Genomic DNA, 23,017 nt, shown 5'->3' on the forward strand with positions numbered 1-23,017 from the left:
GCGCCCTGCAATGGAACACAGCTCAAGGAAGAAGCACGGCAATATCAGAGAAGAAGCCCTGGCACAAGGTGACTGTAATCTCAGTTATTTCTTTAGATAATGAAAATTGCAAGGGGTTGTTTGTCCTGCACTGTAAAGGACAAAGTAAATAATTAATTACAACTGTAAAGTACCTGCAAGAAAAACTCTATTACGGTTTAAAAAAAAAAAAAAAGTCCTCTGCTTTATGAAATTTTTCTTTCTGTCTGCATTTTACACTTGTATCATTAGATTATTGAAGCTAAATACTTGTGACCTTTGAGTGGGGTTTCGAAACAGCAACTTAAATGTGCTTTTAAAATACTTTTTTTCTCCTCCTGATTCTCCCTGAAGACTTCATTTGCCCTCTTGCACACAAACAGTGTTTATTATACAGCAGATTGATAAAAAAGCAGTACATTTGGTGTCCTTTTTAGAAAGCTGTGTAACTATAAGCAATATTTCCAGTAATTACAATTTAGTTACAGGAAAGGTTGAAAAACATGGCAAAGTGTATATAGAAACAGACGTAACAACAATCAAGCAGACAAAAATATCTTCTGAATACAGTGATCTTTGGAGACCCCGTCAAATCTATACCCTTTGCTAAAGGATAGAGAGCTCTAAGGGACTATTTTTTAACATTTTTCATTATTTCTCTCATCAGTGTTATGGAACTGAACCTGCTGTTCTCGCAGATGACCACACAGTCCTAGAAATAGCATTACTTTTCTTGTTACTTATAACTACAAGACAATTAACAGTAATGAGTTTGGGAACATTCTAACTCCATAGCTGAAGAAAGTAATATATTTTCTCTAGAACTTGCCAGAAAAGTCTCTGAATCCTGTCTAGGAATATTCAGGGTATTTTACCACAGTTTGGGACAAATAAAACCTTTAATTTCTTGCTTCTAATAATATAGTAAAATTAGGAGAACTGTGCAAGAAATGGAGCCAATCCTGACTGAAACTAACTCAGTACACCTTTACAGAAGGCATATTGAATTTGACAGTCACAGGTAAAATAACTTGCCTAAAGTATTAGGAACAAGGTAATAAACTGCATTTACAGAAAATTTTTCCACTATAAAAAAACTTCCATCAAAGCTATATTACAATAAGTCATAAATATGTTCTTACTTTTGGGAAGAGAGAATGGAATCTTTCAAAAGAGTTTGTTAATTAGAAGTTAAAATGTTTAGAGTAAGGAAAAGCATTTGCTCTAACAGCATAAGCAGTTGTTTTGGCTTGCTTCTGTTCATGCCTCTGGAGATGTCTAGCAAGCTTGCAGGCAATGGAAGGAAACATGATTTATAATAGATATAAAAGGCAAAGTTCCACCTTCAAGCTTGAGGGCAGGAAATAGGATTGTGGCTGAGCATAAATGTGCTCTGCAATTTGAGCTTCATCTCTTCGGGTGCAGTCCCATGGCATCGATGTGTTGTAATCTATGGTGGACGTTACCTCATGACTAATTCCTGAAAATCGTGTGATTTCATTTAGGGCTGAGGTCATAAGGTTGCTGAACAGATCCCTGTGTGCTTCAGAGGAAAAAAATTATAGTTTCTTCTGGACCGGAATTATCTGATGTTTTATCACTCTAAAAATTGTAACTCCTTCCCCAGACTGAGTGCATGGGGTAGTCCATGGTTGCTGGGCTCTGTACAGGGGCTCGCAAATCATGATCGTGTTCAGACAGTGCAAGTCTTGATGCAAGACTAAAGGGAGTCAGTGGGATCTTTCACTGATCAATGATTTGCAGTTGTAGACTTCTATTCAATCCAAAAGCCACCTGCTGGTGTGCCTCTTCGGGGAAGATGTCAATCCAATTAACTGTTAAGAGATTCAGAGCACGAGAAACGAATGTGTTTAATCAGCCTTATTTTGCTAGCACATATAGTGTCTGTGTTTTCTATTTTTGCCATTAATTAGGAAGCATTTGGTGATACAGGGTATGCACTGTTCAAATATGCAGCAATGTCTGTTGGCATTTTTCTGATTTTTAAGTTTAAGTATTGAGACACAAGAATAAAACTACAGATGGATGTTTAAAGATAAATAATAATGTCAACATCTATATAATTTTGAATTATTTGTAAAAGTCATGTCTATAGGCTGAATGGATGCTTGAAATATAGAAATAACCAATTAGAAAAGAATGAAATACAATACCTTTCTTTCCAAAAGTTCTTCAAAATTTAGATTATTCACATATATAATATGCTGATCTAATTACATCCTACCCTAAATAAGCAGAAGGAAGATTAAAATGTGGAGGCAGTAGAAAAAATACTGCATGCTCATAAGTTAATGATAAAAAGACTAAGGATCATAATTTCAACAGGATAATAATTTCATTTTCTAGATTTTATGGCTTCAATAGATGTATTTTAGTTGGTCTTGATGAATGAAGAGTAGAAATGGAAAATTGGTATTTAGATTAAAAATATATTACAGTTAAAGGCATTAAGGTGGCTGAAGTGCAAAATTTTATTTCACATGTTCTGATTATCAAAATTCTCTAATGTTTCAACCAGCCTTATTGCTTCATATGTTGGCAAGGAGATACCACACTTTAAATGTTAACCTATATTCTTAACTGAGGTATCTTTGGAAGAGATTATCAATGAATTTTTTTTTTTTAATATGCTATTTGGAACATCATGAAGAAGCAGAATTGGTCAGGAGAGATATTCAGTGGAAAGAGACCCTTGCTTTTATGCATATAAGTAAGGGGAAAATAGCTTCTGTTCCTCAGAGGTCTGCAAAAGAGACCTTATATCTGTTTTCTGCAGTTTTCTGGAGAAGTAATATAACAATTTTACCACAGCTAACTTTAAAACATCAAAGGTCATTCTAGAAGGCCGTTTCTGCCCCTACTTTTCAGGAAAAACAAAACAAAACAAAACAAAAACACCTCCTTGCAAAATCACTCTAGCACAAAAGAGTAGGAAAATGTCATCTGAGGAAACACACACAAGATGGAAATGAAGGTGGTTACTGAGGTTCTCTTCAGTTCAAGTGGAAGGATAATAACTGTTTCTTGTGGAGGTGAAACAATATTCACCTTGGATTGGATCGGATTGGAACGGATCTTTTAAATGTTGAGACAGAAAAGTAGTAGTTGCCTCTAACCATGTTTTCTCCCTCCATCTGTATCCAGACACATTGCTTTGCAGAAAGGTTAAGACAAACACTGAGATAATGTGGAACAATATTTGCATACAGGGAATTTCTGCTCATATTTCTATCAGTAACGGAAAATTTGTATTCAGGTACCAGATACCTGACAGATCTTCCTGTTTGCTTTCATCATTGATATTAAAACAGAAATGTATAATTTCATATATATATATATATATATATATATATATATATATATATATATATATATATGTTTACAAGTTTTAATTTATATAATTATAAAATGAACAGCCTGGTAACTCAATAGGTCCTTCAAGAAAATGTATCCAGTATGGGAGCAGTAATGACAGCACCAGCTGAATTCTTGTCAGGAGCATATTCTGGTGTAGGTCCTTCCTTCAGGGAATATTCACTGGCTCCATCGTTGGGTCCTCCATGGGCTGCAGTGTGAATATCTGCTCTGGCATTATTCCCTTCCTGGGCTTGAATGCCCGTTCCCTGACCCCTGATCTGTTTGCACTTCTGCTATTCGTCCCACACAGGTGTGTATGACATTGAAAATAAACTAAGTAAGTCCTTTAAATAAGATTATTTATAGTTATATTTATAGTTGTTATAGTTACACTTTTTAAAGGAAAATAAAGTTCTATGAGTTGTGAGGTTAGAAACTGACTGTTTAGAACTGATGGAAATAGTCTAAAAAGTGAGGATACAGCTCTAAATATGATGCACTCTATGTAACAATAAGCTTTATAGTAAGAGAATTCAGCATTTTCTGTTTAGTCCTGCTTTCTTCTATATTTTTATGAGCAGATATGTAAATTTTGAAGTTACAGTTCTTGGACAAAATTACCCAGACTATATGGTGATTCTGAAATATTTTGCCTACACAAAATCTTCAGAAGTTTGAAGATACTGGATATTTTGTGTTTGCACAATTAACATTTCTGAATGGCATCTTTCTATTGTTCATGTACAATAGAAGCACATGGGAATTTAAAATTTTAAACAAAAGTTCTGAGCTGAAGACAAACGTGATTTTTCAGTTCTTGATTTTTTAATTTGGGAGTTTCTTTTCCTACTTGTCTTAGAGGTCTCTTACAGCCATTACAGTGAAAAGAGAGACTTGAAGAATATTGTAAAGTGTGACAGACTCAATCAATACCACGGCAAATCAGAAATTGTCAAGGTGGCAGTTCCCTCAGGCTGAACTCTACTATTGATCCAGACCTGAGTCAAGGAAAATGCACAAACCCCCTTACACAAACTCCAGTGACAGGTGATCAGCAGATCCTGAAAACCAATTCAAAGTTTCTAGTTTCAACATAAACCTCAGAAACTGGCCAGCAGACTGTTCAGGTGAAAACATGTCACCTTAAAGTTTCAGCTTTTCAATCCACAGTTGATAGCTTCAGTCAGTGGAGACAACTAATCAATTACCTGGCATGAATAATGATGGACTATCAGAAACTTTCTTCAGACTATTACTCAGCTGCTGAACTATGTTAAAACCTGACATTGATAATGAATGCAGTGTCATGGTTTGGAAGAACTGTTGCTTGCAGACAGCAAGGGCATTTCCCTTGCCCAGTATACATAAATTTTAGCATAATTAATTTTGCATGTGACTGTGGAGTACACAGGTCACTACAGGAGTTCAAGCAAACCAAAACTAAAAGTCCAACATCATAATACATAGTCCAACATCATAGTGGTCTAAGATAAGCTTCAACCATGTGATTATGAAATCAGGAAAAATACTAATAATTTTAATAGGAATTTTCACAATATTTAAATGGGATTTTTAATATATTAATGGATAGTTTACTTAGACATATCCGCAGTGCAAGTTTTTTATTTTCTATAGGTATACACATATATGGGTATATTGAAGCATAGTATAAATCAGGGTGAGACTTCAAAGGTATTTCAGCAATAGGATAGCTGTGTCTAAAGGATTAGGGACTGTCATGTGGTCAGTTTTGTGTCACAATGGAAACAGAAGATACCTCATCTGAATCTTATCTGGGGACTTTCATTCCAGTACTGTCTGTTTTTCTGTCTGTAGGAGCTTCCTAAAACCCATCTAGAACAGGTCACGTCTGTTACAGATGTGCACGAGAGCAGCTGGTACAAGTACACAAACAGCTGTTGCCCTAATTTTCATTCCACTTAAAACATGACATAGCAGATGCACAGATGAAACTACACATGCGAAGAGACACTGAATGAGCCCACCCAAATGTTAAAGTTACAGTAAAGAAAAAAAATCTGAGCTCTTCACAGACATTCACAGAATCAGCAAAGTAATCTTAATCTATAATCCTTGTGTGATGTAATGTGCTTTGGTCTACTGGCACAAATAATGCTGGGTCAGCTCATTCCAGTTATGCTTTGGGTTCGCTCTTTTCAATTCTACTAACTGAGAATTATGAGAAAAAAAATAAGTGGGTAAGAAATAATGAAAATGTGAATATTAAAAATCTTTACTCCTTTGATACATTTAATTTGCAGAAATTAGCAAGTAATTTGGGGAAGTTACTGTGAAGAAAACAAACAGATATTACTAGCTTTATAGTCATTAAAAATTCTCTTTTTTAAAAAAAATACAGCACTGATAAAAAAGGGTCTGCACAAATATGTTGCTAAGTGAGAAATCCCACCTTGCCCATTTACTTGAGGAATGGTGGTTAGCAGTTATAAGAACACAGCTCAGACAGGAAAAGTAAGTGTGAACTGGCAGCTGTCCAGACTTGGGTTTGTGTGTGTGAGAGTAGGGCACAAGGAAAATGGGTTTTGGATCAGAATTGGCTAGGCTTTGCATCTTCTTTGTTCACTGCTGCCTATAATTTAATTAATTGTATTAGTGACAGTTTTCTAAATTAAAAAGGACTATTTGAAAAAAAATGCATAATGAAATAAGGTATAACACTGACACATTCCTGCCCTGAAAGTAATGGGTTTCTAAATAAAAATACCTTGGATAAGCTAAATCTTACATAAGAAGATGGTTATGTTATAAAACAGTATGTGGAATTGAATTACTCTCCTGCTATGATGAGCTGGAATCACTGATTTTGCAGTCTGTGTTCAGTATTAAGGACTACACCAAATACTCAGCTGTGCCAGGGAGGATATGAAGAGATTAGAGAGACTAATATATCACAGACTAACCTCTTTGCTCTGGACATTCGCAGGGACACAGGCAATTCTCATTCTGCTGCTTTCTGGAGCCACTAGATATCAAAACAAACACAAAGAAATCAAGATTATAAGGAAAGCTGAAGTAGAAGGTAAGCAACTCTTTTATTAGTTACAGCTTTCCATGTTGAGCTGATTTTCCATAGTGAATTGTGAATTTAGGTACCAGCTATAGTTTTTTAGAAAAACAAAACGAACTTCACTGCTTTAATAGTTACTCACAGCAACTAACTCACCTTTTGTTTTATACCTCCTTAGTGGAATTCCTGAATGATAGCACTGTTGCTCTCAACTTTTTTTGAATTGTGATAATAAAGGTGCTTCCAGCTAAGTGATAAAAACTAGAGTATTATTAGGAGTCGTTAATTCGTTGAAAAATTTAAAAAAGTCTCTACCGATACATAAAAATTACATGCTAGAAAACAGATAAACCACACAAATAATTTTTATTTTCATAAAATTATATACTATGTTAAAGGGAAATGTAGTCTTATATAACATAATCTTTTATCATAATTAATTATTTATAAAATAGGTTAATAGTAGATAAGAAGTTCTAATTTAACAACACTTGCATGGCTTTCTCCCTTGTCTCAACAGGAGAGATAATCTACTTTATTTTCTTAGTATTTTAGAAATGCACTAAACTGCTAGGGTTATGCTAAAATTTCTGATTCTTGTGTGGATTACCCTTTTCTGGCTGTGTTCTCAGTGGTATCAGGAGTCCTGTGAGGAGCTTTAGAACATCATGAATACAACCTATAAACAGTTAAACAGCAACTCCATGCTATGGAGAGAGGGGTGTTTCCTGGAGGTTTTCAGAACAGTGAAATAATTGTATTTCAAATGTCTGCTTGAGGAAAGGAAAATAGAAAGAAGGAACAATTATCAAAGATGGGAGTAAAAACTGAAGAAAAATAACAACTTCAATCCAACTATTGGAGTCTTAACTGTTGTGTAATACTCAATGTAAGTGCACAGAGGAGGGAACAACCAAATTAGTCATATTGCTAAATGCTACCTTTTGCATTGCTAAACTTTCACATGCATGCAAAAAAATGGTCCTAAAAATAGTTTCAAGTGTTATTTTGATCTTTTTTGAAAGTATTTTGAGCCTCATTGCTGAAGATATTTACTAATTCTAGAAATATCTAGGTCTTAAAAATAGGCAAAGAGGTACTCCATTTTCCATTTATTAATTTTTTAAGGAGTAAATGTGAGTCAAAAATACAGCATTGACAAAAATTTATTAAAGGTATGAAATTTTCTACTACTTATAATTTACAGAAAAAAATAAATGTAGATATAAAATAATTCTCAAATAGAGATCAATAGAAGCCACACAACAACATTAGGAGTTTAAAATTGAGCAGGACTTTGAAACTCCTATTTTATGTTGTACATAAGGCTGTTCATGCTATAAGGGAAATTTTATATCTATGTCTACAGGGTTTTGTCCAAAATTACTGATTTTTAGCAACTGGGGTTTTGTATTTTTTTGGGTTTTTTTTCTTTTTATGGGGATAAATAATTTCTCAGATGATGTCTTAGGCAATTTAGGACAAAAATGCAACAGACAAGGCAAGGTAGTAGTCCTCTGGTAGTTGTATGATCCTCATGGTAGCAGAAAAAACATTTCTACTAGATGAAAAATTCAGCACTTCACAGATTTAACAAAGGCAGGTAAGTGAGTCAGGAACTTCTGGTGAGAAGTTAGGAAGGGACTTAATGGGGTAAGGATTTGAAAAAATAAAATAAAATTTTAAAATGGAGCTAGTACCTAGGGAGGAACAGAGTCAAGATTATGGAAACGTAAGAATACAGAAATAGCTGTAAGTTCAAACTTGAGACTGTTGGCAGGTATTAAAACTTGGCCTTTTAAGAGCTTTGATTTTTGGCTCTTAAGTTGTTTCTGGAAGGAGATATCTTCAATGATTGGGAATTTTGGTTGTGTTATAGATTTCCTTAATTTAATTTTATTTTGTGGATTTTTAGGTACAGAGAGCATAGTCAATAGAAAACATTGCTGTACTAGAATTTGTCTATGAAATTCTGGTTTGTAAATGATATTGGGAGAGAGTTACCTCTTTAATACAGAGGAAAAAATTTGAATTTGCAGAGCTCTTATTCCATATTTTGCTCCAGAACATAAATAAGTGAAAGGTTAAAAAACATCCAGATCCATACTTTACGAACATGAATCTTAGACTTCAAAGTAACTTTTCTAGGTCAACAGAAAGAATATAAAGGAGAAGAGAAGATCCATTTATTTAGCATAGATCTGTAAATGCATATTTCCTCTTAATCGCTGCATAAATCCATTCTTTTAATTATTTTTTTTCTTCTCTACAGTCATAAAACTACCAAAGACACTGTGGTAATGGGCAAAGTTGAGAACTCAGTTAGGTTATACCTCATAACACTCCCATCAGAACCCATGGGGAGTGCTCAGCTGCTCTTTGATTTTCTTTGTGTGCCTTCTGAGTTAGAGCTGATTATTTTTACTTTTATTTTTGTAAATGTAGAACAGGTGTTAAGGGAATTATAGACAGACAAAATGATGACTTAAAGATACTTCAGGGCAGGGGAAGAGGAAAGATGAGATGAAAGAAGGTAGAGGATCCATGCGGGAGGGAATATTTGCTTGTTTTAGCAGAAATTGTAGATTCATCTGTCTTCATAGCCACAGAATTTCTTCATGTGAATAAGTCCAAAGGACTTCAGGAACTGTTAAGAAACTTCACTAAATCTGCTACAACTCTGAGTATCTCTCTGCTATATAAATGAATGCTGTTAAAGTTCTCTTTCAGCTGGTGAGAGTTAATCTGAGATGTTAAAATCAACAGATGCAATAGAAAAAAAAATAACCAGGCCCAAATGGGTGAGATTTATTTTAAGATGAATGAATTCATATTTGTAATTGAAAACTTTTTATGAGTTATTTTTTCAGCTAGTTACTACAGTTTATGCAACAGTAAAGCTGGTAAGAGAAATGGACTGGGTATTTACATTCATAGCGTACTTGTTGCTGTTCTACAATCTCTAAATTGTATTTTGTTGGTTGTGCTGCTTTGGGAAACCCTGTAGCTGAATTAGATCATAGGTGTATTTGTAACTTTGGTGCTATATTATTGCAAAACAGCAAGTTTTTAGCAGTATTCTATTGAATTAGAGAAATGCAGTGGAGTTTCCACCCTTAGATGTATTCAAAAGTTGTCTGTACATGTTCCTGGGCAATCAGCTGTACGTGGCCCTGCATGAATAGAGGACTTGAATGGGATTCTCCAGAAGTTCCTTCCAACATCTGCCAATCTGCCATTCTGTGAATGTGCAATCATTCCACCAAATCTGTAAAAATAGACTTCTTCAGGCCTATGGGAGGCTTGACCATTTTTCAGAAATAGCGTTTGAAACAGTTCTCATACTCCTCTTCCTCCGCGCCTCAAGCTGTTACACTTTCCTTTGAGGCTTAGAAACTGTTCTGGATCTTAACTGCAGCTGTTATTTGCACTGGATTTGTCAGCCAGGGGCTTGTACTGTGGAGGGAGAGAGCACTTAGGAAAGGCTTATAAACTTTACCTTTCCAGTATACACTAAAACCGAGATTCAGCTGAAGACATGGGGACAACTAAATTTCAAGAAATGGCTCTGTGGCTTCCCACAAAGCTGTCTAACTTTATTGTGCGTGAATCCTTGTATATAGGCACTTATAAGAATTTTCTTCTATAATTTAGGGTGTTTCTAACAAGTTTTTCACTACTTCTTCATAAACAGAAGTTGAAGTAGAAATGTAACTACTTTTTACACCTGTGTGATTGCATTTTAGATCTTATTTTCTATTCACCTATTTTCTGTCAGTAATGGAGGATCATTGCTAGGATCTGTTTGTTCTTATTTTGAAGTATATTTGAACCTTTTAACTCAGCATTATTAAGATTTTCATTTAATATCTATCTTAAAAAAGAATTTGAAGTCACAGCTTGTACTATAGTATATGTACATTTTTACATATGAATATAAAGTTCAATGAAGAAAAAGCTGTCTACCTTTATGAGCAATGCACTGCTCCCTTAAGTTATGTGCCCACAGGTAGGTATGTAATGCCATTTAATGTGCTTTATGGTAGAGCTAGCAGATATGACTGAGAATTTATAAAATAAATTATAGATCTTATAAAAGATCTCTTTCTCTCTGCACTGGAAGCTGAAGTCTTAAGTAGCATATAGCACGTTTATGCAATTGCATTCCATCTGTTGTTCACCTGATTCCCCCTTAATGTTTTATAAACTGGCTCTCATCCTACTGCAATGGGAGTCTGAACACTCAGCTCAGAGATTGTAGAGATTGATTGTGGGTACTTAAATGTAGGCACCCTTTTAACTTAGTTAAGTCCTGCTCCAAAATCCAATTGCTTAGTGTGAAAATGATGGTAAGGTCTCTGAAAATCTGAATGCTTATTTACAGAGTGCAAAAGTTCTTAAGAGCAGCAGACCTTGGAACCCAGGGGAGTTTTCCTGCCATGCCACTTGAGATAAAACTGCTGTGGTTCCCTGTTTGAAGTCCACCCAGTAGTCAGGCCAACCATGTGTTATCAGTACACACACATAGGCACACTCAGTTGTTCCCTGAGTAAAGACAGCGAGCAGAGGAAGCTGTGAACCGCAAATCACAGGAAATAATGAGATACATTTTTGCACCTCAAGACTAGAGTATGTGAGCTTTTAAATTCTTGAAATCATTAATTACCACTGTTAGAGTAAGATGTGTCACTGTTCCCATACAGTAGATAAGAAAGCCTCCTACACAATGGTATACAGTTAATCACTAGAAGTGATTAACTTCTAGTAGTTACCTATAGGCATAAAAAAAATCTCTTTAACAACAGGAAGTCTTGGTTTCTTAAGCTGTGGATCATCTTTAGGTTTAGCAACTTGTTGAGGAAAAAGAGACAGCTCCATTGCTGATGATACAAGACACTGCAACTTGCCTAATTATTTTAAAAAAGTGTCATTAAGAAAGTGGCATTGTAAGAGTTAGAGGAGTCTACTGAATATAGTAAACTTCAGGATTTAGGACTGTACTGAGTTTCATCATTGTTTATTTCACTATAGAAAACTTTAGCATATAGACACCAATTTTTGTTGTTGTTTGCAAAGGCACTAGATGTTTAATAAGAGAAGCTTTCTGAAATGGAGATTACACCATGTGGAATTGTACTGCTGCAGAAGTTTTAGGAGGCTAATGAAAGTTGCACATGGCAGTGATAAGTATTGCATAACCAATGGTAATTTATATTTTCCTACTGGTTACTATGAAGTATGTCCTGTGTGGTATTAGAACTATGACAAATGATAGAAAGACATTATGCATTTCTGGATGCTCATCCACATGGGCATCAATGACACTGCCAGGGGAGACCCTGAGGCTAGCAAGAGTGACTAGAAGGCTCTGGGGGCAATGGTGAACATCATGGGAGCCCAGGTTTGATTCTCAACCCTCCTGGCAAAGAGGAAAAGCTGGGGTAGAAGTAGATGTGCATTTAATGAGATCTCAGGTATGTCTGACATTTAATGGGGTCCCTCATGTGCCTGGTGTGCTGAGATGGATGGAAAAAAGTCTTTAAGAAAGACAAAGGTAAAGAGAAAGGGAATTGCTGTGGATGTGAAGGAGCAGCTGTTCTGTGGTATGGGCAACAGTGTAGTTGAGAGCTTGCACGTCAGGGTCAGAGGAGAGGCCAGTAAAAATGTCATTGCGGCATGAGCGTGTTACAGACACTCTGTAAGTGAAGAACTTGACAGTCTTCCTTATACAGTTGACTAAAATCTTTGTATTACAGACTCTGCTTCTCATAGAGTATTTAAGCCTTCCTGACACCTGCCAAAAGGGTAGTACAGCAGGACACATCCCCCAAAAAATCTGGAGGTTGTCATGTACAACTTCATAATACAAATTCTGTGCATGACAAGCAGAGGTGATGTTTTCCTGGACATTCACGGCCTCTGAAGTGCTTGCTGGGGATGTGACAGTCAATAACAAGCAGGCTTGGTCAGTGACCATGAAACTGCAGAGCTCAAGATCCTGAAGGGATTCTCGAATAAGGCAAGAAACAGATCTCAGACCTTTAATTTCAAGAATGTAGACTTCAGCTTAGTCAGGGAACTGGGAAGTAAAATCTGGTGAGAAGTAATATTGAAGGGCAAAGGAGCTCATGAAAGTTAGTAGATCTTTAAGATCAATCTCCTTGAAACAAAGCAATGATCCATCCTAGTACTCACAAAAATTAGTATATATATCAGGAGTCTGTCTTGGTTAAACAAGGACCTGGCTGGGGTCCAGTGCAAAAAGAACATTTATAGAAGTGAGAGCAGGATAAGGAGGAATTTAGAAACATTGCTTGGGTAGGTACAGATGGTGTTAGGTAGGTCAAACAGTGGAAAATTATAAAGTCAGTGATCTGAGTAATCTCAACATATACAAATCCACAGGACTATAATGGATGCACCTGTGAGTACTCAGAGATTTGGCCAATGTCATATGAGGTAAGTCTTAGGTGTCCTTGAAAGGTTGTGGAGACTGGGGGAGTTCCCTGATGACTGGGGAAAAGAAAATGTCACAACCATCTTCAGAGAGAGCCAAAAATTATACCAGTAAACTAAGTGTGGGTTTGTTTTCCTTCCTGGAAAAATCATGGAGCGAGTACTGTTGTAAACCATTTCTAGACAAATGAAGAGGAAGGTGGTGAATGAAAATATCCAAAATTGATGTACAACATGAAGGTCATGCTTTGGCCAATGGGATTGCCCTTATCCTGTTTAATAAGTTTATCAGTGATCTGGAAGAGGAGAAGGACCCTCAAGTTTGCACAAGATTCCTCCTTCCAAGAGGAGGTCAAAGTGCTCTGTGGTAGGGCTGGCATCCAAGGAGATGAAGACAGGCTGGAGGAATGGGCAGACATGAACCCATTAAAATTCAGGAGGGATTTGTGCAAAGACCTTCACTTTAGATGGTCAACAGTATATTGGGCTGTATAGGAGCCAACAAATTGAGGGAACTGATTATTCCTTTGTACTCAGCATTTGTAATATTGCATCTGGAGTGCGGTGGCCAGGTTTGGGTTCCTCTGCATAAGAAAGAGATTGACAAACTGGAATAAATCCAGTGAAGAGTTTCCCAGACTGTTAGGAAATTGGAATAACTGTCCTCTGAGGAGAGGCTGAGAGAAAGGTTTGTTCAGCTTTATGTAGAGAAGGCTCATGATGAATTCTACCGCCATCTTCGAGTTCCTAGTGGGAGGAGACAGAGAAAAAAGAGCCTTACTCCACCCCAAGGTGCACAGTGAAAGGATTAGAGGTAATTGAGGCAAGTTGCAAAAATAAGAAATTCTGATTAAACTTAAGGTTGCCCAGAGAGAGTTTAATTTCTGTCCTTGGAAATACTAAATTTGACTGAAAGTTGCTCAGAGCAACCTAAGACATGGTGGCCTTGTTTTGAGAAACTGGTTGGTCTGAGTGACCTCCAAAGGTTACTTCTTACCCATTCTAAAATTGGGTTTGGACTAAAATGGAAACTGAGGCCTTTGGGATATATGAATGGTTTTGTGTCATTATGAGCGAGGAGCTATTTCTAGAGTCAAGAGTATAAAACCTCTAAGTACATATCTGAGGAGAAGGGTAAACTTTCTTACTCCTGAATAGATATACTCTCTGGGATAGACTGCTGTTTACTTTTTCTGAAATGAGAAGTATTCAGAGCCCATTCAAAGGACTATAGATCAAAGACAATTTTTTTACATTTTTCTCTTTAATTCCATCACAGACACAGCTGGTAGCTCATGCAAGAAAACCTAGTTAGTGTATTTAACATGGTCTACAATGTGTCACTCAACACATGAAAAGCAAGGGGCAGTACCCACTGGAATTGTGCGCTCTGCATTCTTGTTATCATTCTACTTGTGAGCTCCTACAGAAGGACACAGGTGCCTAACTTTAATCTCTTATCCTTGGAAATGGTAACCTTGGCTAATATATTAGGGGTTTTAGTTAAAATCCATGTAATACAAGAGAGTTACATATAATAATAGCCCTAACGAATTTTAATATCCACTCCCCTCTACCGCCTACCACCACACCCCCCACCTCCCTGGATTCATTTGGAAGGAAAAATTATGTAACTATGTTTAAAATGAACCTGCTCTCTGTGGCATAGCCAGGACCTGAACATATAATCTAAATATTTTCTTCACTAGCAAGACTTACATCTGTTTAGGCTATAAGTCTTTCCTACTGTGTTCTTGGCATGAAAGAGATAACTTCTAGGGGAGTTAGAACTTTCAACACTCTCATATCACCAGTTAAAGCCCTAAGGGTCTCACTGTTTTGCCCACTGGCGCAAACCCAATTCTTTATTTTAATGTGATTTATCATAACCTGCTAGGAATGATAGCTCAAATCTTTCCCTGCGTTCTTCCTTGGGTTTGTTCTTGAATTGTAATAATTATAAATAGCATTCTTTCACCATAAAAGCAAATAAAAAATGAACTCCTTGTGGTGGTATTTGTACCAATATTAGTTGGACTCAACTGCTGCAGGTGAACAGACTCATATTAAAGAAAGAAACAGGAGAACAACAGGACAGAGCAACAATATTGCTGTTGCATGTTGTTTAGGACACAGCCTTTGAAATTAGTGGCTATTTTGTCCCAGGCTCCACGTTAAGATGCAAATCACTATTTGTGTGGTAGAAATACTGATTGTAAATAATGTTTAACATTGTGACTAATCTATACTATGCTCATATTGTGAACATATCAGCATTCCTGTGCTGTGCTCAGTTGCCAGACTTTGTTTTGTTGAAGTAAGATGTGGTTGTGAGATTGCTGAGAAAACTTAGCCAGGTGTCCATGCACTGGCTATTCAGCCGGGTAAAGTGCATGTACTAATCCTGTTTCACTTAGACTGATGATAATGAGGCTAAATATCTGCAGAGGCTTCTCAGAAGTGATTCATTTAATCTTAAAAAGCATGCTATAACTTTAATGCTATTATATCGGAGTGCATGGTATCCCAAAACCCCAGACATTCAGGCACTCTGGAATATTGTAAATAATTCTGCCCAGGATGTTTTATAATATCTGGGAGTTTTTATCCGGTATTCAGTTTTGGGTTAGGTGAGTTGTTTTCCCTTACATATATGAGTTCTGAAGAATTTTTGAAACAGGGTAGATCACTATTCCACTGATTTCTCAACCTGCATTTATTTACAAAGTAATGGAATAGAGAATTCTATGCAGAATGACATATATATTTGAATAAAAGAGCAAAACCACACAATGCTTTGCAAGATACCTTTTTATCATCATTTACTGGTTGTTTTGGTGACTAGAAATTCAGGTGAGACTGGAAAGTAGTCATGGTCTCAAAGAATATTTGCTGTGCAGTATTTAGGCAAACTTTGGTTGGTATGTAGATGAGTGCTATTTTGACACAGAATTAGAACTTGTGAGACAAGCCTTGCTGGTGAGAACTATTATTACAAGGCATTTGTTATTCTGTATAGCAGATGGACTTAACTGCTGGATGCATCTCAGCCATCTCTTTTAAACTCCACAGTATCCATGTCTCTGAAACGAGGTAGATAATTGTGACGGGGGTACTACAACATTTAGCTAAGTATTTGTACATGTTAGAGTATAAAATTATTAATGTGTAGAGTTTTATAAGCATGATTATGCAAATTCTAGCTTCTCTTCTAGTTTTCTCTATCTTCTTTTGTGGTACTGATCATCATAGTCTCTGGTAATCTCTAACAATTCACACAACTCTACCCTCTTCACTTTTGTCTGGGCACTGTGCCAGGCATATTATTAAGATATAAAAGTTTCTCCCATTTTGCTAGTTCATGCCAAGGTGTTACTGACCTCTTCCTTTCTTCTGATGATCTCAGCATTACTTCTCCAAATTCTATGCACTAAATGGCTTTTTCTCAATGAAAATGTAAAGAGCACATCTATACTAAGTAGCCTGCTGATGAGAAAATTGGATGTCTTCAATGTTGCTAATCAATAAATTAACTTCAAGCACTCATTTTAGGGCTGCAGACACTCTTAACTGAGATTCCCCTGCCCCAGATCAGATTCAGCACCAGCAAAAGATGAACTAGTGTCCTTGTGCTGCTTCTGCATACTCAGCTCTAACTTAGACTGGCTCCTTTGGAGATTTAATGCATCTAGTTTGCATACCAAACTGGTCAGGCCCTGATGAAAGTATTGCATTACTGATAAAGCACAGTGTTTATTTTAAATTGTGCGACATCATGTCAAATATACAATGCCTTTGTTTTGCAGGGATAAAGATGCCATGTATGGCCTCAATGTAAAATATATAAATGTTTGTGATTGTGCTGGTCTATTTTGGATTCAAACAGATATAACGATGATTCTTCAAAAACTGTGAACAGGTCTTCAAAGGATAGCTTGATTTGCCGCTATTCATGATTATCCTTTTTGTATTACCTAGTATCAAAGAAAAGGCAACTTTCTTCTGTATCTCTGCCTCTAAATTTGCAGAAAGAACTCTAATTTGCATGCACTTTAAAAAAGACTTTTATCTCTGAAAAGGTTTTAATCATATTTTTCTGTGCTAGAGATTAAACATTTTTTTTTTTAATAAGAGTTTTTATCCTGGCACCAATGAGCTGTTTCTTGCAAGTTAGATATTACAATTTTTGAGAAATGGGCTGATTCATTTGATAACTTTTCTTTCTTTGCTACAACAAAATCTTATGATTCATTAGTTTGTGAATTTCATTGGTTTGTGAGCTGCCTTGGTAACACTAAAATGAGAGAGTTCTTGTCACTTTTGGACAGACCATAAAGTACATAGGGAAAATGATGTGGAAGTGATAGGATGTAGGGAAAACAGGGCTGCAGCAGGACTTCAGGAACAGATAACTATTGATTTCATGCTGTTTCATAAGAAAAGGTAAATGTCACAGAACTGTGAAAAGAGGCAGTTTCCACAAAAATCCCTAAGATATTTGAAATCACATGATTTTTAAGGTGAAATTCTCGGCTCCAGTGAAGCCAATAATGAGCTTCCCACTGAAGGTCATTTCTCATCCTTTGCCTCTTTTTCAGCTCATCTTACTTCCTTAGGCCTTAATGTCTCTTCCTGCGATTTTCTATCTCAGAACAGGTTAACAGTGAAACAAAAACAGTGTATATAGTTTTAAACAATAACCATCAGCAGAAGTCTTGTTTCTCCTCTTTTAATTGTTTTATTGAGTGAATTCCTTGTGTTTTGATCTTGCTTGTTTTGCCAGCATCTGTACTCAACATATGTCATCTGATTTTAAACATAAGACATCTCCTTGGTCTGAGTCAGAAGAAATAGTCACTTATTGGGCTTTGAATTAAGACATATAGGGAGGTTGTTTGTTTAGAAAACTTTAATTTGGGACCATTATAAACTTTCAGAGTACCCAACTGAAGGACAGAAATACCACCCTTCACAAAATATTCAATATTTGAGAGTATTATGAATACTCACAATACTATGTATCAGAAAATCAAATATTTTCACTGATTAAATTCCCCTTTCCCCATCTTTTTTTTTTTTGCACTTGTCTTCTTCCATGCAGCAGCACTTTGCACACCTATTCATAATTACATATATGACCTTCACTTTTGCAAAATGATGTGGGGATGTGTATTTGTTTCCTTCTAACCCCCTTAACTGAACTTTGTCTTTCCTTCACATGTCAAGGGAATCCACCTTCCTTCAGGTGTGACAGCATTGTATATTGCCTCTTCCACATCTAGACATCTCTCTGATGTCTTTACCTAGAACACCATGTAAAGTGGCAGCCACTCACACTCATGTCATGCTACTCCACTAAGACAGTTTTCCCTCTGTGCTTTAACACGTTCTCTGCTGAGCTGTTCTTCTTATGTGTAACTTGTAGCCTCAAGAGAAAAGTAGAAAGCCCCCAACTGCTACTAGTTTCATCACTTACTGTGCACCAGTACTGGAAAAAATGATCTCTGATTGCTACACTACAAGAGCACTATAAATATTTGTACAGCATCCTTATGTAGGTCATTTTGGGAGCTCATCTGCATACAGCTGTGTCTGAAGCAAAGTATTACTGGAGCTAAAGGAGACAAGGAAAAGTACCAAATTGTCACCGGTAGGGACACGAAAGAACCACACTCACTCAGGTTCTGAGGTGAGCAGAGAAAGAGAAAGTTTATTATGATTTGGGATTTAAATAGGATTTGGAGTTTGGTTAAGGATTGGTAGATGAGAGGAACACCTTTCTGTCCCTAGTGGTCAGTTCAACAGTTCATCACAGACTGGTATGAAAACAATCTACTTGTTTATGTTACATTGGTGAGAGACTCCACTAGAACTATGTAAACATCATCAGAAGACTTAAGAATCAAGGCAACACCAAATGCTGGCACATCCTCCTTGCAAAAACAAATTATATTTGTGAAGATCTAGCTGCTTAACAAACACAATTGAACATGCAAAATGCAGCCACAATTTAGTAAGATCTCTAGGAAGGATTTGGTAAAAACTTGATTCTGATCAATGAGACAGGAAAACTAGTGGCAAAGACATAAAAAGACCAAGGCACTTAGTGGTTTTTATGGATTGGATTTGTCCTGTAGTATTCCAGGTCTCTGAGTGAACGCATGAGCTGTGGTAGACAGAGAGAGATGTAGCTGTAGTAGAGAGCACTAAAATCAGTTGGATATGCAGAAGCTTATGGCACAATATGGGATGGATCAAAAAGTGATGAGGGACCTGATGCTACTGCAAAGTCATCTTCAGAAAGTCACTGGGAAAATTTCCTAATGACCAAAAAAAAAAACAACAACCCAACAAAAAAACCCCCAAAAACCCCAAACAAACAAACAAAAACCCCCAAAAAACCAAAAAAACCCACTGTACACATCTTCAAAAAGGAGAGATCCACAGGAGAATTACGAGGCAGTTTGACAAATGCAGCCAGTACCTTTCCTAGGAAAGTTACAAGCCAAGTCCTCTTAGAAGCCATGTCCAAGCAGACAAAATACAGGAAAGTTATTGAAAACAGACTGCATATGTTTAACCCCAGGCAAATCACTCCATCAGGTTTTCAGCATGATCAATTATATAATCATGCTTATAGCCAAATTAGGGAGACCTGCACAGTGGATGAAAAATAGACTGAGTATCGGGCTCAGACCAGCTGTGGTTATTTGCATCACATCCAACTGCTGACGTGTTACTATTTGTGCCTTTCTGACTAATGGATGCAACGTCTCTGCTGCTGATGTGAGCAATGGAATACACCCTCGGCAAATCTCAGCTTGGAGAACAGATAGATATACTAAAGAGCAGGGCCATTCTGCTCCATCCAGGTGGGAGGATGGGCTGGCATGAATGTCTTGAAGAATGGCAAGTGAGAGTCCTGTATCTGGGAAGGAGTAACTCCGTGCACAAGGACAAATTGTCCCAAAAGCAGCTTTGCAGCAAGCATCCAGGTGAAATACATTCCAGCATTATGTGGCTGTGTTGAAGAATGCCAGAGGCACACTGACCTCTGCTACCTCAGGTGTGGCCAGAAGGTTGGAGAAGGTGATTCTTCTCAAAACATTCAGCAGTTGTGAAACTGCATTTGGAGTACAGTGTCCAGTTTGGGGCTGACTGGTCCTGGAATGACACTGATACGGTAGAGATAGTCATTACGATGGCAGTCCGGTACTGAAACAAAGACCCAGAGAAGCTGCAAAATCTTCATCTGCAGGGACATTCAAAATTCTGCCGTTCAAGGCACGGAGCAACCAGACCGCATTGACTTTACTCTGAAGGGGTTGCTTGGCTGGGGAGGTGTCCACCAGACGAGTTTTCCAGTCGCTCTTGGTCCTTGCTTTGAGCGAGCGAGGCTTGTTCAAGCTTTAACTGCTCGCGAGCGCGTCCTTGGATGCAGAAGGAAGGCGAGTGGGAGACAGCGCCCGCAGGGAGAGCCGCGGGTCCCCGCTCGGTCCCTCAGGACGCGGCGGGTGCGCGGAGCGGGGGCGGCGGCGCCTTTAAAGGCTGGGGCGCGGGGCGGGCCCGGAGCGCGGGGGGGCCGCCCGCCCGGAGCATGCGCTGCGCGGGGCGGCGGAGCGGGGCGGGCGGCACCGCCGCACTCCCCCGGCAGCCGCGGCGGCAGCCAGCGAGCCCCAGCCCGGCCCCGGCGCTGCTGCCGCCGCCGCCGCCGCCGCCGCCGCCGCCGCTCGGGGCCGTGGTGGCGGCCGCCGAGCCCTGAGCGCCCGCGGGGGAGCGGGGCTGCGAGCCGCCCCCCAGCCCGCTCTGCGCCCGACGGGAGAGGCGGCGAGCCGCGGCGGCCATGGGCAACGAGGCGAGCCTGGAAGGAGGCGAAGGGCTGGGCGCCTTCCCCGAAGGGGCGGCGGCAGCCGGGGATGGCGGCGGCCCCGCGGCCCCCTTGCAGAGCCTGGTCCCGGCCGGGGTGGAGGCGGACCTGAGCCAGCTGAGCGAGGAGGAGAGGAGGCAGATCGCCGCTGTCATGTCAAGGGCGCAGGGGCTGCCCAGAGGGAACCTCGCCGGCGCGGAGCCGCCTCCCATGCAAAGGCATGCACGGAAAATCGCCCTTCTCCCGCTCCTCCCTTCCCCCTTCTCCGTCTCCTCGCGGTGGGGCGGGGGGCGAGTCGCAATACGATCTGGGCCCGCTGCACCCGGAGCCGGCGTTCCATTTTGCTGGCAGAGAGGGAGGGAAGGGGTGGCTGCACGGGCGCGGGCACCAGGACGGAGCCTGCACTCTCTGGCTTTTCCACTACAGCGGTCTCTGATGATAACGGCGGTCCCCGTTTCCGTGGGCTGCGCCCTCCTTTCCTCCCTTGCACTGATCTGGGGCACGGGCAGTTTCTGTGTCGGGGCGGGGAGAGATGTGCAGACACCGTTCTGTTTTCTGTGTGCGGGTGTGTGCTTTACGGGGCTGGGTGCCCCACAGCTCCGGCGCTAGCCAGGGAAGCTCTCCCCGGGGCGGATGGGTTCTGCAAGCGTCTGGAGAGAGAGAGGTCTTGTTGAATCTTCCAAAGCTTTTGGGCACAATACATTTGCTGGCCGTTACTCTGCCAATTCTGAGCCTCTACAACTATCATTTGGCTTCATTAAATAATCATGGATTGAGGAGGTCTGTTTCAGCCTATTTTTTCAATCTTATTTTTCGTCTTTTTTTTTTTTCTTTCTTTCCCTTTTTTTCCTTTATTAGTATGAAGGGGAGAGGCCAAATGGATAGATTAAATTGATTTCCACGGTATTCAGCGTTCTGGAGAGTCATGCCTTTACCTCATTGTGCTTCCGCGAAGGCTGGGGTGATTTCCTTGCCCGTTCTTTCCCTGCCCCTCACAGCGAATTCACGGCCCGACGTGCAACAAGCCCCGCTCCCTGCCCGGCTTTCGGAGCTGCCCCTGTCCGTGGTGCTGAACCTCCGGCCCCTTCCGGCCCCTGTCGCTGTTCCCCGTCTGAGCCACCGGCGATGCCTGGCCCCATGTCGCTGTCCTCGGTCCTGAACCCCCTCCCGCCCCGGCCCGTCATCCGAAGCCGGCGCCTCTGTTGCTCTCCGGCTCTGGGGCTGGGTGTGTTGTTTGTCTTGAAGGAGGAAGCTGAAAGGAGTCTCTCTCGGCTGTTTCACCGTGCATTGACCTCACCCCACATAAATGCATATTCAGTTTATATAATATCAGGTTTATATAAGTGAATTCTAGAAGAGAGGCAAGGAGTGTGGGACTAAATAGATTCTTGGGCAAATTACTGGAGTCACTGAGATTATACCTGAGATGATGGTCTCCATTTTTTTAAACTGGAAGTCAAATCTTACTATTTTATGTCTTCCTTAATTATTGATCAGGCATTAGCACTGTATGTAAAATTATTTTTCCCATTCAGTTCAGGTCTTTGCACAGCTTCTATAGATGTTAATGAGGAAAAGAGAAGAGAGTTTTCGTTCCATAAAACTAAGCTCAAAATTCCCTTTTGTATAACTGTTTGTGAACAAAGACATGAGTACTTTCAGACTTACTTTTTAATGGAATATTATCATGAAAAAAATAAAGATAAATGTTCTTGGAAGTCTTTAGCATAGGCTGAACTCATTTCAATGTGAGTATCTCTGCCTTTATAAATGGCTGTTTTCCTACAAACATATTTATATCAGAAGCTACTTTGATCTTGTTAGCATACCATACTTCCACCCTCTATTTAAAGTAAAGGGACTCTAAATTTGTGAATTGCAGCCTTTTACCTTGCGTCAGAACGTCAGCTTTGACTATTATAGCAGTTCCCATCATCGTATCTTTGTGCCTGTCCCACTGCAATGAAGTTACTACTTGTCTTGTCTCTTGGTTTGTGGCTTTATTTGCTACTCTTGCTGTTTGCTTTCTATGCTGTTGAGAACTACCAAGAATGTTAGCAGTAATTGTCAAGAACCTGATCCAAACAAACCCCTTGGAGTAAGACACTTCTAAGGATTACGGGTCACCCTCTTCTAGACTAAAACCGGAACTAGTTTTGTTTTTTCTTTTTTTTGTTCCAGTCCAAATGTTAAGTGACAGAATGTGATCAAAAGAGGAATTCTGGCTTTCAGTCTATATAGCTTTGCAT

At 39.1% G+C, this 23,017-nt stretch overlaps 1 protein-coding gene across 6 annotated transcripts in view; it reads left to right on the top strand.

The window, feature by feature from the left end:
* The first annotated feature begins 20,730 nt into the window (after positions 1-20,730).
* Positions 20,731-23,017, top strand: part of PCLO (piccolo presynaptic cytomatrix protein) — a 322,274-nt gene continuing 319,987 nt past the window's right edge. For all 6 annotated transcript variants that reach the window (XM_066182777.1, XM_066182779.1, XM_066182780.1 and 3 more), the window contains exon 1: positions 20,731-20,986. In XM_066182777.1, coding sequence (XP_066038874.1) covers positions 20,745-20,986 — 242 coding nt within the window. In that variant the 5' untranslated portion in view covers positions 20,731-20,744. The remainder of the gene's footprint in view (positions 20,987-23,017) is intronic.

This window comes from Chamaea fasciata, unplaced genomic scaffold (genome assembly GCF_029207755.1).
Source record: "Chamaea fasciata isolate MVZ Bird 193981 ecotype frontalis unplaced genomic scaffold, bChaFas1.0.hap1 SCAF_5, whole genome shotgun sequence".
In the NCBI taxonomy this organism is placed as follows: Eukaryota; Metazoa; Chordata; class Aves; order Passeriformes; family Sylviidae; genus Chamaea; species Chamaea fasciata.